This window comes from Artemia franciscana, chromosome 17 (assembly GCF_032884065.1).
Source record: "Artemia franciscana chromosome 17, ASM3288406v1, whole genome shotgun sequence".
NCBI classification, from domain to species: Eukaryota; Metazoa; Arthropoda; class Branchiopoda; order Anostraca; family Artemiidae; genus Artemia; species Artemia franciscana.
Genome location: NC_088879.1, coordinates 16241290 through 16257742, shown reverse-complemented (window position 1 = coordinate 16257742; position 16453 = coordinate 16241290). Strand labels below are relative to the sequence as shown.

Below are 16453 nucleotides of genomic sequence, written 5' to 3'. Positions count from 1 at the left end.
TCCTGTAGAAAGGAAAACCTTATTCCCAAGTCTTTAAGATATAAATTACATTTAAATACCCGAAAAGAAGCGCAATTTGCCCATACACTACAGTTAAAAACCCTAGTCCATATTATTAAGGACAAAAAACAGAAACGACATATTATTTCTTCAGAGAGAAAATCGTTGGAAACTTTTTTGCTGGAAAACCTGTCCACCGTTGATTTTGCTCAAGTTGTTAGATTAGAAAGGAATTTGTTTAGCCACGATTTTCGCTTGTCCAAGGAACGCCTCTATAAAAAATTAGAGGGCTTACGAAATGAATCTTCGATGAGAAACCGTATTTATTCTCCAAGATTCACTCCTGGGCCTGCTATCGTTAACCTCTCTTCTAAAACATTGGAACCCCAGGAAATCGAAACACTAGAAAAAGGTCCAAAATTTTCTTTTCTACCGAAACAGGTTCCTGTGGCAGATATAGTTTCCTCTCTAGAGTCCGCTTTGCATAAACACTATCCTTCTGTCTCTAACCCGGATGAAGTTAGATCTGGTCTAATAAATATCCTCTATAATAGCCAAAAAAAGTTTAAGCCTCCTACTAATTCCACACCGGAAAATCTGCATGACATAAAAATACTATCTAATCTCCGAAAAGATCCTTCTATTATAATAACTAAAGCAGACAAAAGCAATTCACTTGTTGTCATGAATACAACAGACTATGACAACAAAATTTTTTCGCATTTAAATGACACAATTACATATCAAACAATAACTCATGATCCTACTGATCAGTTCACTAATAATATTATAAATGAATTAAAGCAGCTAAAACAAAATGGTAAAATCACCCCACAACTATACAATAAATTTTTTCCCCGTGGTAGTTTCTGTCCTAAACTCTACGGTTTACCAAAAATACATAAACAGGGTATTCCCTTAAGACCTATTGTGGCTTGTACTAAAGCTCCCGCTGCCAATATTGGAAAATGGCTTTGTGCAGCTTTCAAACCTTTATTGTATTCTCAAAATTCCTATATTCATAACTCGGTAGATTTGATTAAAAAACTTAGCAACACAAGTATTTCAGAAAACACAATAGTTAGTAGTTTCGACATTGTTTCCATGTACACAAATATAGATGTAACTATTTCAGAGGAATTATTAAAAAACAAAATAGAAGAAAATTACCACTTGATCGAGACTTCAGCGACAGGAATTGATTGTGAAGTTTTAATGACTCTTGTTAAAATTTGTAATAAGTTTTCTATGTATTTTCAATTTCGCGATTCTTTTTATCAGCAAAAAAATGGATTACCCATGGGGGCACCTTTATCCGGGCTACTAGCAAATATTTACGTCGAGAATCTTGAGAATTGGGCATTGAATTCTTATTTTCTAAAACATGTCTATTGGGGTCGTTATATGGATGACGTAATTTCACTTTGGAATTATGGGGAAGCTGAACTTCGGGGCTTCTTAGATCATCTTAACACTTATGACCGAAATTTGCAGTTCACCCTTGAAGTTGAAATTGAAAATAAACTACCGTTTTTAGATGTATTAATTATTCGTAAAGCTGATGAACTGGATTTTACTATATATCGAAAGCCAACACAAAACAATAGATATCTTCACTTTAATTCAAATCACCCCCCACAAGTTAAAAGAGCAGTTGTAATTTCCCTCATTGATCGTGCCCTAAATATTTGCTCCCATTCATATATAAATGCAGAAATAAATTTTATCAGAGATATTCTTTTTGGTAATGGATACCCCATTCCTTTTGTAAATAAAATAATTAGCCGTAGAATAAAAAGACATTCTTGTAAAATCGAAGAAGATACTTCACAATGTGAGGCTATTGATAAGCCCTCAAATATTGTCTATCTTCCGTATATCCCAAAGATTACAACAAAATTAAAAAATATTTGCACAAAAAATAATCTGTACGTAGTTTTTACTAATAATTTTAAAATCATCAATTTCTTAAATTCGGGTAAAGATAAGACCCCAGTTACTCGCCAAAGAGGGGTCTATCAAATACCCTGTGATTGCGGAAAATACTATGTCGGCAGGACCCATCAGAATCTAGACAAAAGGTTACATCAGCATAAAAATGACATAGACAAGGCCTTAATTTCAAATGGTTCCAACAATTCCTTTGATTCTGCTCTAGGTTGGCATATTTTTAATAATCCGTCCCACATGATACTTTTTGAAAACTCTTCACTCATTAGTAATGATTTGGGAATAAAACAGGTGGTTCGAGAATCAATTGAAATTAATCTCAAAATCAATAAAAATATTTCTTTGAACAGGGACTTGGGGGAATACTCACTAAATTCTTTATACTCAAATTTAATTAAAAATGATCTAACAAAATATTTTACTAAACCAATTTATAATAGTACTGAACCAACTACGAAAAGGCCTTTGAGACAGGCTGCTAAACAAGCAAGATTAGCTTTAAGAAATTGCATCTAATCATTTTATTCTCTTTAGTTTGAATGAGTTTATATTTCTTCATTTCATTCTTTTCGCCAGTCCTGGTTGAACTTCGCTGAAGTAAGGATGCTAGGGCTATATTTTTAAAAAAAAAATTGTTTTAATAAGTGTTTTTATATTCAGTTTTAATTCTCACAATTTGATGTAAGTTCTTTTATATATATATATAGTATTGTATTGTGCTGAAGACGGCCCTTGGACATAGGGCCGAAATATCTACATAAATAATTTCCATTGTCTTGAAAAAACTTTCCCTATTGTTTCTACGTTGTATTTGTTTGTTATGGAAAGGCAGTGTGGTCTTCGTCGCTATTTTCGTCTAGCTTATGGGGAGCAGTTGACCTATGATATCTTTTATTTTATTAGTCTAGGTAAAAAACATGCTAATATTATCAATCAACAAAAATTTTTAGAATCCTGTAGAAAGGAAAACCTTATTCCCAAGTCTTTAAGATATAAATTACATTTAAATACCCGAAAAGAAGCGCAATTTGCCCATACACTACAGTTAAAAACCCTAGTCCATATTATTAAGGACAAAAAACAGAAACGACATATTATTTCTTCAGAGAGAAAATCGTTGGAAACTTTTTTGCTGGAAAACCTGTCCACCGTTGATTTTGCTCAAGTTGTTAGATTAGAAAGGAATTTGTTTAGCCACGATTTTCGCTTGTCCAAGGAACGCCTCTATAAAAAATTAGAGGGCTTACGAAATGAATCTTCGATGAGAAACCGTATTTATTCTCCAAGATTCACTCCTGGGCCTGCTATCGTTAACCTCTCTTCTAAAACATTGGAACCCCAGGAAATCGAAACACTAGAAAAAGGTCCAAAATTTTCTTTTCTACCGAAACAGGTTCCTGTGGCAGATATAGTTTCCTCTCTAGAGTCCGCTTTGCATAAACACTATCCTTCTGTCTCTAACCCGGATGAAGTTAGATCTGGTCTAATAAATATCCTCTATAATAGCCAAAAAAAGTTTAAGCCTCCTACTAATTCCACACCGGAAAATCTGCATGACATAAAAATACTATCTAATCTCCGAAAAGATCCTTCTATTATAATAACTAAAGCAGACAAAAGCAATTCACTTGTTGTCATGAATACAACAGACTATGACAACAAAATTTTTTCGCATTTAAATGACACAATTACATATCAAACAATAACTCATGATCCTACTGATCAGTTCACTAATAATATTATAAATGAATTAAAGCAGCTAAAACAAAATGGTAAAATCACCCCACAACTATACAATAAATTTTTTCCCCGTGGTAGTTTCTGTCCTAAACTCTACGGTTTACCAAAAATACATAAACAGGGTATTCCCTTAAGACCTATTGTGGCTTGTACTAAAGCTCCCGCTGCCAATATTGGAAAATGGCTTTGTGCAGCTTTCAAACCTTTATTGTATTCTCAAAATTCCTATATTCATAACTCGGTAGATTTGATTAAAAAACTTAGCAACACAAGTATTTCAGAAAACACAATAGTTAGTAGTTTCGACATTGTTTCCATGTACACAAATATAGATGTAACTATTTCAGAGGAATTATTAAAAAACAAAATAGAAGAAAATTACCACTTGATCGAGACTTCAGCGACAGGAATTGATTGTGAAGTTTTAATGACTCTTGTTAAAATTTGTAATAAGTTTTCTATGTATTTTCAATTTCGCGATTCTTTTTATCAGCAAAAAAATGGATTACCCATGGGGGCACCTTTATCCGGGCTACTAGCAAATATTTACGTCGAGAATCTTGAGAATTGGGCATTGAATTCTTATTTTCTAAAACATGTCTATTGGGGTCGTTATATGGATGACGTAATTTCACTTTGGAATTATGGGGAAGCTGAACTTCGGGGCTTCTTAGATCATCTTAACACTTATGACCGAAATTTGCAGTTCACCCTTGAAGTTGAAATTGAAAATAAACTACCGTTTTTAGATGTATTAATTATTCGTAAAGCTGATGAACTGGATTTTACTATATATCGAAAGCCAACACAAAACAATAGATATCTTCACTTTAATTCAAATCACCCCCCACAAGTTAAAAGAGCAGTTGTAATTTCCCTCATTGATCGTGCCCTAAATATTTGCTCCCATTCATATATAAATGCAGAAATAAATTTTATCAGAGATATTCTTTTTGGTAATGGATACCCCATTCCTTTTGTAAATAAAATAATTAGCCGTAGAATGAAAAGACATTCTTGTAAAATCGAAGAAGATACTTCACAATGTGAGGCTATTGATAAGCCCTCAAATATTGTCTATCTTCCGTATATCCCAAAGATTACAACAAAATTAAAAAATATTTGCACAAAAAATAATCTGTACGTAGTTTTTACTAATAATTTTAAAATCATCAATTTCTTAAATTCGGGTAAAGATAAGACCCCAGTTACTCGCCAAAGAGGGGTCTATCAAATACCCTGTGATTGCGGAAAATACTATGTCGGCAGGACCCATCAGAATCTAGACAAAAGGTTACATCAGCATAAAAATGACATAGACAAGGCCTTAATTTCAAATGGTTCCAACAATTCCTTTGATTCTGCTCTAGGTTGGCATATTTTTAATAATCCGTCCCACATGATACTTTTTGAAAACTCTTCACTCATTAGTAATGATTTGGGAATAAAACAGGTGGTTCGAGAATCAATTGAAATTAATCTCAAAATCAATAAAAATATTTCTTTGAACAGGGACTTGGGGGAATACTCACTAAATTCTTTATACTCAAATTTAATTAAAAATGATCTAACAAAATATTTTACTAAACCAATTTATAATAGTACTGAACCAACTACGAAAAGGCCTTTGAGACAGGCTGCTAAACAAGCAAGATTAGCTTTAAGAAATTGCATCTAATCATTTTATTCTCTTTAGTTTGAATGAGTTTATATTTCTTCATTTCATTCTTTTCGCCAGTCCTGGTTGAACTTCGCTGAAGTAAGGATGCTAGGGCTATATTTTAAAAAAAAAAATTGTTTTAATAAGTGTTTTTATATTCAGTTTTAATTCTCACAATTTGATGTAAGTTCTTTTATATATATATATAGTATTGTATTGTGCTGAAGACGGCCCTTGGACATAGGGCCGAAATATCTACATAAATAATTTCCATTGTCTTGAAAAAACTTTCCCTATTGTTTCTACGTTGTATTTGTTTGTAACTTACCCTTTTCAAGAGAAATTTTAATAATAAACACCATACAGGGTAATATATACCACAAAATTGCTTTAAGCCCTCGAAGAGTTAACCCATCCACTCCAGCTGAATTAGACTTCAGTGACTTTACAGTTTTACTCACTTCATCACTAGTACACAAACTGAAGTTTCATTTCCAGAGATTCACTTCTTATATCACTAAAATTACTTCCCTGCATTTCTTGATACTTGTCATAGACACTAGCTTGCACATTAGGACCAATATTCAAGAAAAAATTACCGAATTTATTAACAGTGGCACTTTAATTATCACGGTCGCAACCACTTAAACACACTTCTTCATTCCTCTTATCTCCTTTGTCACCAATAAGGTCATTTATTGTCCTCCACATTTCTTTCATTTTCCTTTTGCTATCCTCAAATTTATGATTATAAAAATTAGAAATTGCATTTCTTCGAAGTTTATTCACTAGATTCCTCTGTGTTTTAAATAGGTTAAAAGCTTCATCATTTCGATCATCTAAATATATCTCATATAACCTATTTCTCAATACTATTTCATCAATTATTTCCATCGACATCCATGGCTTTCGAGGAACAAGTTTTTTGGACTTTATAGTCTTTAGGCAACCTGGCCGACATAAGGCTATCTAATTCTCTTGAAGGGCATTCTTTTTCTTCAAAAACAGGACTCCAATCAATAATGCTAATCTCTTCTGCAAATTTTTGGAGATTTTCTTTTTTCATTAGTCTAATTATAACCTTCTTCTTTCTCAGTTTTTTCACAGGGTGATTAATTGTAGCTATTAATGGAAGATGGTCAGATCCAGGGTAAAATATCACATCAGCGAACCTCCTGTGAAGACCATTCGATTGAACAAGGGTATTGTCGATCAATGTTTCACTTTGTGAAGTTATTCTCGATGGTACGCCCACGAAGGGGTACAAATTACTTGAAATCATAAAATAAAAAAAAATCACCATTCATTCCTGACAAATAAAGAATATTAAAATTAAAGTCACCCATCACAATATGGCTAGACTCGGGTGGTATTTTAGTAAGCTGCTCATTAAACCCCTCAATGAAGTCATCCAAGTGCGCACTGGGCGGCCTATACACCATACTAATTATATATTTTTTACAATTTAACTCAATCTCTATTGAAAAAATTTCTACCTTACCTTCATTCCAAATACTTAAATCATCCCGTACACTATACCCAATTCCCTCCTTTACCAAAAAAGCAATCCCTCCACGGCTCATCGAAGCTCGGTTCTTCACTTGGACCTTGTACCCTGGAAATGAATAAAGCGAAAGAGAATGATCTGTGCTTAAAAACGATTCACAAACACCAACTATATATCAAATTTCGACGAAAAATCATCTATTAGCTGAAGAATATCCTGATAACTCGACGTAATTTGCACATTCCACTAACCAAGACGAAGACATGGATCACTAACAGGCGACAGGAAACCTTAAGGCAATCGAATAAATGTACTTCTTCTCATATGGTTTCAAATATATTACTGGGTAGTGATCATCACAACCCACTCCTCTCGACAAATAATTTTCTAGGCTTGTCTTAATTCACCCATTACCTTAAAAAAAGAGTAGCAACACAATCGTGGAAAAAAAAGAAGGAAAATACACTCAAAAATGAAAGAAAAACAAACGAATTTGAAACTAACCTAGATGCACTCCGCGAGCGACCGCATCTTTCTAATCATAGTCTCACCTCTAGGCTTAGCCAAAATTTGCCCTTGATCAGACCAAACGTTCTTCTGACCGAATTTGTCTTTAGCCGCATTCAGGATGTCTCTTCGTTGCTTGGTCAGAGACTCCGCAACGAAAATACCCACTGGAGGACAGTTTAGCTTTAGCCTTGAACACTTCTTGGCGATTTCTTTGCTCACCAACTTCAGAATAACTGGAGTGACCCTTGGAGCTGGCTGAGTTACGTTGGACCAATAGTCACCAAAACTAAAAATGGAATTCTCATGACAATTGCTACACTGGCAGTATTGACTTTTTATCCTGATTCTAAATATTAAAAATTCTTTCAGTCTATTATTATCCACCCAAAACCAAATATCTGAGAAAATTTGCCTGATTTTTGAAAAAAGGGGACACAACCCCAAAAAAGCAAGCGATCTATCTGAAAACTCCTTATTGGATACATCATATCAGAGAACCCCACTATAGAGGTTTCAAGCTCCAGTCTTCAAAGTGTGGAATTTCGTTTTCTTTTTCAGAAGACACATCGTCGATGCATGTTTATTTGGAATTATGGGGCACAAAACTACGACTTCACCCAAAAGAGGACGAATTTGCAATCAATTTGAAATTCTGAGTAGCTAATTGATTTAAAAGTATCAATGGCCATATTTAAGGCTTTCCAGTTGCAAAAGAAGTAATGCCACACGATGGCAGCATTGGATTCAAACAAGTTGATTCGCTTTATTTGTAAGGAAATTAGGCTACGCTCAGTGATTGTAATTGTGAATCAGCTATAATGAGGGGGGGGCGGAGTAATTGCTTAGGCTAAGTGTAGGGTACATTCCTAAAAATAACCTTTTAATTAACGAACTGCTTATTCTTCATGAGGTTCCAGTTAAACGTTGAGAGATGTAGGGCGGGAACAGGAATGAACTAAATTGTTTCTCTATACAGCTGAAATGTTACATTCCCATACCTACCAGCACAGAGGTGGAAAAGGCAAGGTAGGTCATCATCAGCTCCACCAGGAAACTTCTTTGGGATGGCAATTACAGCTAGTAACTTAGTTTTCAGTAATTTTAAATAGTGTTGTTTTCTGTTTCTATTTGTATGAAGTGCTTTAATGTATTTAAAGAAATGTATTTAATGTGTTTATGGATAAAACAAATCTTCTTGTAGAGGTTGCACCGAGTTTCCATCCTTCCTAACAATAATACTCCTTTTCATCCAACCGAAATTCTTTAGTAGTAATACTAACAAGGAATATTTACCGAAGTTATTACACCACCAAATTTTTAAGTATATTCAAATTTTATCCAAAATCGATATTGCAAATTTAGACGTAGGACGGTTCTAATCAACGTACAATTACTGATTTACACATTTTAAAAGCAATTAATCAGGGATTTAAGGGACCGGTACCTCAAATTATATGTTGGTTAGGCCTGGGTATGATTTGGAAAACAATGAGAAATTAAATAAAAAATAGCTTTTCAAATGAAAGCAAGGAACAGATTTGAAGCATATTTGAACAGATTTTTCTTTATATGAAGGGGACTGTCTTCTCTTTAGCTCCTAACTCTTTATTGTGAAGTTTGGCTTTTTTTCAAATTTTAAAGAAAAATTGCAATCGGAAAGATAAGATTTTTCAAAGCACTAAAAACTTTGTTTAATTAGCAAGATATTGAGAAGGGGGCATTCCCCCTTGTATACAGAGTAATTTATATTTGCTTTAAGTTGTAAACTTGCTCCTTACCTTATATGATAAACCTTTCCTATTTGTTTAATTAAATATCATGAAACTGTAAAGTTTTATGAACACAATACTTTTGGTAACGCAGAAAAAACGATCAATATTTCTATGAACTATACTTGGATTTTTATAGGTAATTAAACAGTTCATGGTAACGAACTTTAAGAAGCGACCCGGCTCAATAGTTACCGAAATTTTAAAAAAGGAATTTTGATACCAATAGATATATCAAAAGAATTGGCTTAATATGCTGATTCCAAAATATAAGTTCCATTAAGTTTAGTCTTACCCACCAAAAGCCATGATCCAGAGACAATTTGTCTGATTTTCAAAAGGGGACTAGGAGGGGAAAAACCCCTCGAAGTCATAGAATTCTAATGAAAATCACACCCTTGGATTTTGAGTATCAAGCTCATATCTGCAAAAATGTGGAATTTTGTAAATTTTGCCAGAAGAAAGATCACGGAAGCATGTTTATTTGTTTCTTTTTTTTATTTGTATGAAAAGTACTAGTGCCCTTTTCAAGGAACCGAAAAAATTGGAGAGCAACTAGGCCCCCTCCCACACCACTTTTTTTCCAAAATCGTCCGATCAAATTTTTGAGATAGTGTTTTTCTTCAGCATAGTTGAAAAGCCCAATAATTATGTCTTTAGAGATAAAATCATCCCATACAGCCCCTGGGGAAAGGTTTTAAAGTTATAAAATTTACCCATTATTTTATTTGTTATTGGGAAGTATTCATACATTTTTCGGGTGGGGAGGGGAGGACAAATTTTCTGTTTGGAGAATTTTCTAGAGGGTGAACTTCTCAAGGGAAGTTTTACATTCGGTGAATTTGCCAGAATTTCTATACGAAATTTCTTTATTTCTTGCTTTCTCTATACCAATTCAATTTTAGTCGTGGAGATGTTAACGGGTAATTGTCCGGGGTAAATTTTCACAAGGACTGAATTGCCCAGAGGATATTTCTTTGGGGAGAGGGATTTTTTTCGTAGAGGTGGAGCCAGGTATCCTGGCATTATTTAAATAACGATCAGAAATTAAATTAAAAAAATAAAGTTTTTCAACTGAAAGTAAGGAGCAACATTAAAACTTTAAACGAACAAAATTATTACGTATATTAGGTGGTTTGGCCCCTCCTCAACAACTCGCTCTTTACGCTAAGGTTTAAATTTTGTCCCAATTCTTTACAAACAACCCCTGAAACACAAGGGCTGTTTAATTGGAACAATAAGTAACTTTTTTTAAAGTACTGAAAAACTATAGCATGAATAACAAGGTGTTGAGGGGGGGGGGAAACCGCTTTATATACGTAATAATCTGTGTTCGTTTTAAGTTTTAGTTTTGGTCCTTATTTTTAGTTGAAAAACTTGTTTGTTTTATTTAATGAAGCTTAGAGACAAATATTTGTCTAATGGTAAAGGAAAAAGTATGTCAGTTGAATGTATATAAAAATGAAAAAAAGTAACTAACTACAAAAAATACTCACAGCAATAGCCTATTTACAAAAACTAAGATATAAACTGCCAGCATTCAGTTCTGTTGAGCAATGCCAAAGCATTGGACGGATGTTTTTTAACGATATCAACAGTTTTGAAATTGGTTATCAAACACCAAAATATTTAATGCCTTTAGATTCAATTATTTCCAAAATGTAACACATTTTCAAAATAGTTTATTAAAAATAAAACATTAAAGCTAAAATTAAGAAAACCAAATAAAAAATTTTAATCCATTATTTTTAATCTAATATTGAATACGAAAAACCAATATATACGACGCCTTTGTACTTCATAAATGTAATGAGTTAAATCTTTTTCAAAGTGACAACTTGATAAATACAATCACTTCAAAAAAAATGCTAATAAAAAAACCTATCGGCTAAGAGCGAAAGTACAAAAAGTTCAGGAGAAATATTTCTGATTATAGTGGCTTTGTATATCTGCTCATGGGTACTCTTGCAATGCAAGCAAAAGTTGACGGCATATTTTTACCGAAATTACCCCTTATTAAGTTGTTTTCCTTGTGTTTTCTATAATTATACGCACTTTTTAAACCCCTTATTAAGTTGTTTTCCTTGTGTTTTCTGTCATTATACGAACTTTCTTGTGTGCTAATAACTCCACTAATTACTAACAAACAAATACATATTTAAGATCACCGTAAAAAGATGATTCTTTGATTGAATTTTATCAATGGTCATGTATTTCGATATTGACAAGGATCGTTATTTACTTACTATTCATTATTACGAAAAAAATAATTTTGTTTTTGCTCCAACCAAATCCAATTGAAAAAATGTTTGTGGAAAACTAGAAAGGGGTGACTCAGTCACAAATTAGATCATATATTTTTCGTATTAAGGGTAAATATTTATTGGCAGGCAGCCAGCAATGGGGCAGCAAACATTTTGTCTATGGTTTTCCCTTATTCAGCTCTTTTTCCTTTTGTTCCTTATAATTAATTTATAGTCCCAAATTTCCAGGGGGGGCATGGATCCCTCCCGGTGCCCATGATAAGAAAGCGTAGCCCCCAAAGGGACAAAAACCTCATAAGAGGAATATAAAATTGCTTTTATATTATTTTACCAAATATTATCAAATATTACCAAAGTTGCTTTAATATATATTACCTTTAATATTTACCAAAATTTAATATTACCAAAGTTGCTTTAATATATATTAACTTTAATATTTACCAAAACTTAATATTACCAAAGTTGCTTTAATATATATTACCTTTAATATTTAATATATATATATATATATTATATAATATATATAATAATATATATTTATATAGTACCAAAGTTGCTTTAAGATTTTAAGCTAAAGGCACAAATAACTCTTTGGCAAAAAATTAACATCCAGCTGTGTTTGAACAAAAAAATTTATTTGCACTTTATTTAGCAGTTTTTTTTTTGTTTTATTATTTTACCAAAAATTAGCAAAGTTGCTTTAATATATATTACCTTTAATATTTAATATATATATATATATATACATATATTATATAATATATATAATAATATATATTTATATATTACCAAAGTTGCTTTAAGATTTTCAGCTAAAGGCAAAAACAACTCTTTGGCAAAAAATTAACATCCGGCTGTGTTTAAAAGGCAAATTTTATTTGCACAGTATTTAGCAGTTTTTTCTTTTGTTGGTTTTATTATTTTACCAAATATTACCAAAGTTGCTTTAATATATATTACCTTTAATATTTACCAAAGTTTAGTATTACCAAAGTTTCTTTAATATATATTACCTTTAATATTTATATATATATATATATATATATAAATAATATAATTATTTATATATATATATATATATATATATATATATATATATATATATATATATATATATATGTATATATATATATGTATATATATATATATATATATATATATATATATATATATATATATATATATATATATATATATATATATATATATATATATATATATATATATATATATATATATATATATATATATATATATATATATATATATATATATATATATATATTGCAGAAACAAAATTTCAGCTGGTGGGGGAGCTGAGGTCTGGAGGGGGATGAAGCCTAGAGGGGATAGTTGCTCCTATTATCCATATAAAGTTATGCCCCTAGCTAACTACAGTTTTGGCGTTTAACTTTACAAAAAGAAAGGTTATATAAGAGATAAAAAGAGATCGAGAAAATGCATGACTTCTAAAAGTGAATATATTGATTTATTGATGCATTTACATCCTCATTGTGCCCAATTTCATTCGATGTATCGAAGTCAATAGCATCTTTTTTCGGTTTTCTTACTTAGTTTTCAGTGGACTTGTCGGGTTTGGCCTCTTATAAGCTCACCAGTGCCAGTCAGTAGTAGGAGAAGAAAAAAAAAATTATCGGTGGAAAACGGTAAAACTTTCAATCATAGTCGATTGCAAAATTTAAAGCAACTGGGATAGGAGTTGTTTCTGATTTGAGGAAAAATGTTCGAGGAGTACAAAAGGAATGCGCCTTACAAAGGTCCATACTTGAGGAAGCTAAGAAAGATTCCAGTTGACAAAGAGGCGCTGATGTTTATAGGACTCGTCTTACATGGATTTCTAAGGAAAATGTTGATGTCACTAATTAATTTAACATTGTTTCTAATATGATTTTGAATTTCGATGGATTACGTTACTTTTCGGCTCTTTTTGTTTGGACTGCTATTATAAAAGGTATGACCCTGTATGTAGCCAAAAGGTTTCATTCTACTGGGGAAATCTCACATGGATGAATAAATCCAAAGCTTTAACTAGCAGACTATGCAGGATTTTAACAAATTAATATAAATTATTAAAATGACACTAGGTGATGGATGTACCGCAATTTTAAACCCGGTATGCCACAATAGGCCACCCTACCTGAGTGGAAAGCACGCTGGACGTGTAATCCTATATTAAAAGGGAAGAAGGTTCAAGTCTTGGTGTAACAAATCCTCACTGGGGCGGGGTTTGTAGTGTGGCCCCGCACGCTCCCTCGCCGTAAGTCGCAGAAGCTTAATTTGGTAGAATCCTTACATAGTCTGCTAAATAAATTCCAAATAATATCTAAGGGTCATGTGACAGTTGCGTCTGTAAAAGCCTTGTCCTGCGGCTAGAGAAGGGACACAATCATTTATTTTTGTTGAAAAAATATAACACGAACCCATTCCTTCCTTCTTTTTACACTATGTCCCTTCTAAACAAGTTTTAGCCTATGTGGGACCCATTATTCTTATTTTTTATTGATAAGTAAACTGAACTAGATGACTCGATATTTAAGGCTTATAAACAGTGATATATGCATCGCTACAAAATAAACTGTATAATCTATGATATATAGAACATAAAATATTTTTGATATATTATATATATATATATATATATATATATATATATATATATATATATATATATATATATATATATATATATATATCTATTAATATATATATGTATATATATTTAATATATCAAAAATATTTTATCTTCTATATATTGTAGATTATACAGTTTATTTTTTATCGATAAGTAAACTGAACTAGATGACTCGATATTTAAGGCTTATAAAGAGTGATATATGCATCGCTACAAAATAAACTGTATAATCTATGATATATAGAAGATAAAATATTTTTGATATATTATATATATATATATATATATATATATATATATATCTATTAATATATATATGTATATATATTTAATATATCAAAAATATTTTATCTTCTATATATTGTAGATTATACAGTTTATTTTTTATCGATAAGTAAACTGAACTAGATGACTCGATATTTAAGGCTTATAAAGAGTGATATATGCATCGCTACAAAATAAACTGTATAATCTATGATATATAGAAGATAAAATATTTTTGATATATTAAATATATATATATATATCTATTAATATATATATGTATATATATTTAATATATCAAAAATATTTTATCTTCTATATATTGTAGATTATACAGTTTATTTTTTATCTATAAGTAAACTGAACTAGATGACTCGATATTTAAGGCTGATAAAGAGTGATATATGCATCGCTACAAAATAAACTGTATAATCTATGATATATAGAAGATAAAATATTTTTGATATATTAAATATATATATATATATATATCTATTAATATATATATGTATATACATTTAATATATCAAAAATATTTTATCTTCTATATATTGTAGATTATACAGTTTATTTTTTATCGATAAGTAAACTGAACTAGATGACTCGATATTTAAGGCTTATACAGAGTGATATATGCATCGCTACAAAATAAACTGTATAATCTATAATATATAGAAGATAAAATATTTTTGATATATTAATATATATATATATATATATATATATATATATATATATATATATATATATATATATATATATATATATATATACTAGCTGTTGGGGTGGCGCTTCGCGCCACCCCAACACCTAGTTGGTGGGGGCGCTTCGCGCCCCCCCAAGCCCCCCCGCGCGCGTAAGTCGTTACGCGCCATAATAGTTACGCGCCATTGTAGTTGTGTCCCTATGTCCCACCTGTGAATATAGATAGATATATATATATATATATATATATATATATATATATATATATATATATATATATATATATATATATATATATATATATATATATATATATATATATATATATATATATATATATATATATATATATATATATATATATATGGTTTTAACTACGTAAAACTTGCGAATATACAACATTCTTTGCTGTCCCATTGTCTTTGCATATAAATAGATTGTCAGGTTTACCGACTCTTGAACATGCAACATATAATGGTCCATGGGAAAACAATCTGTATTCAGATCTATACCTCATGATTCTAATGATTGCTCTTGAGCTTTGTTGATGGTGATTGCTAATCGACCATTCCCTGTCCCGGTGTCCCGGTCGTCATTTATATCCCCCTGTTTCCCCCGGTGTCCCCGTTGTAGTTGTGTCCCTGTGTCCCGGTCGTCATTTATATTCCCTCTGTCCCGGTCGTCATTTATATCCCGGTGTCCCGGTCTGTATATACATTCGTTTTTTAGTTTTGTTTTTCTCCTTTATTTTTTTCCTTTTTTTTTCTTTTTTAGTTTATTTAGATTTTTAGATTTTTTAGTTTTTTTATTAGTTTTTAGTTTTTTTTCTTTTTAGTTTTTTTGTACTTTTTACCTTCTTTTTAGTTTTGTTAGTTTTTTTTTTTACTTATGTCCTGGTCGTCATTTATACTCCCTGTGTCCCGGTGCTTTGTTGATTGCTAATCGAACATTCCTTTTGTCCTGGTCGCTTTCTCTTTGAGTGTCGTCATTTATTTTTTTCTTTTTTAGTTCTTTTAGTTTTTACCTTTTTTAGTTTTTTTTTAGTTTTTTAGATGAAAATTTTTTTTAGTTTTTTCCTTTTTTCTTTTTAGTTTTTTATTGGTTTTTACCTTTATTTTAGCTTATTTTTCAGTTTTTTCCTTTTTTTTAGTTTTTTTTTATTTTTTATTTTTTTTAGTTTTTTACCTTTTTTTAGTTTTTTTAGTTTTTTTAGTTTTTTAGCTTTTTTACTTTTTTTATTAGTTTTTAGTTTTTTTTGTAGTTTTTGCCTTTTTTTAGTTTTTTCAGTTTTTTTTTTAGTTTTTTATTGGTTTTTACCTTTATTTTAGCTTATTTTTCAGTTTTTTACTTTTTTTAGTTTTTTTTAGTTTTTAGTTTTTTTAGTTTTTTACCTTTTCTTAGTTTTTTTAGTTTTTTTAGTTTTATAGCTTT

The 16453-nt window shown here is 30.9% G+C and overlaps 1 protein-coding gene across 3 annotated transcripts in view; it reads left to right on the top strand.

Moving 5' to 3' along the window:
- Positions 1 to 2241: 2241 nt before the first annotated feature.
- The window catches only part of LOC136037922 (uncharacterized), a 54743-nt gene continuing 40531 nt past the window's right edge, over positions 2242 to 16453 (top strand). Inside the window, exon 1 of one of the 3 annotated variants that reach the window (XM_065720782.1) lies at positions 2242 to 2631. Coding sequence is in view for 1 of the 3 variants with exons in the window: in XM_065720780.1 (XP_065576852.1) it covers positions 13306 to 13372 (67 nt within the window). In the remaining 2 variants the exon portion in view is untranslated. Of the gene's footprint in view, positions 2632 to 5422; positions 5534 to 13184; positions 13373 to 16453 lie in introns of those variants that run through there. The other 2 variants (XM_065720781.1, XM_065720780.1) reach the window with 2 other exon arrangements.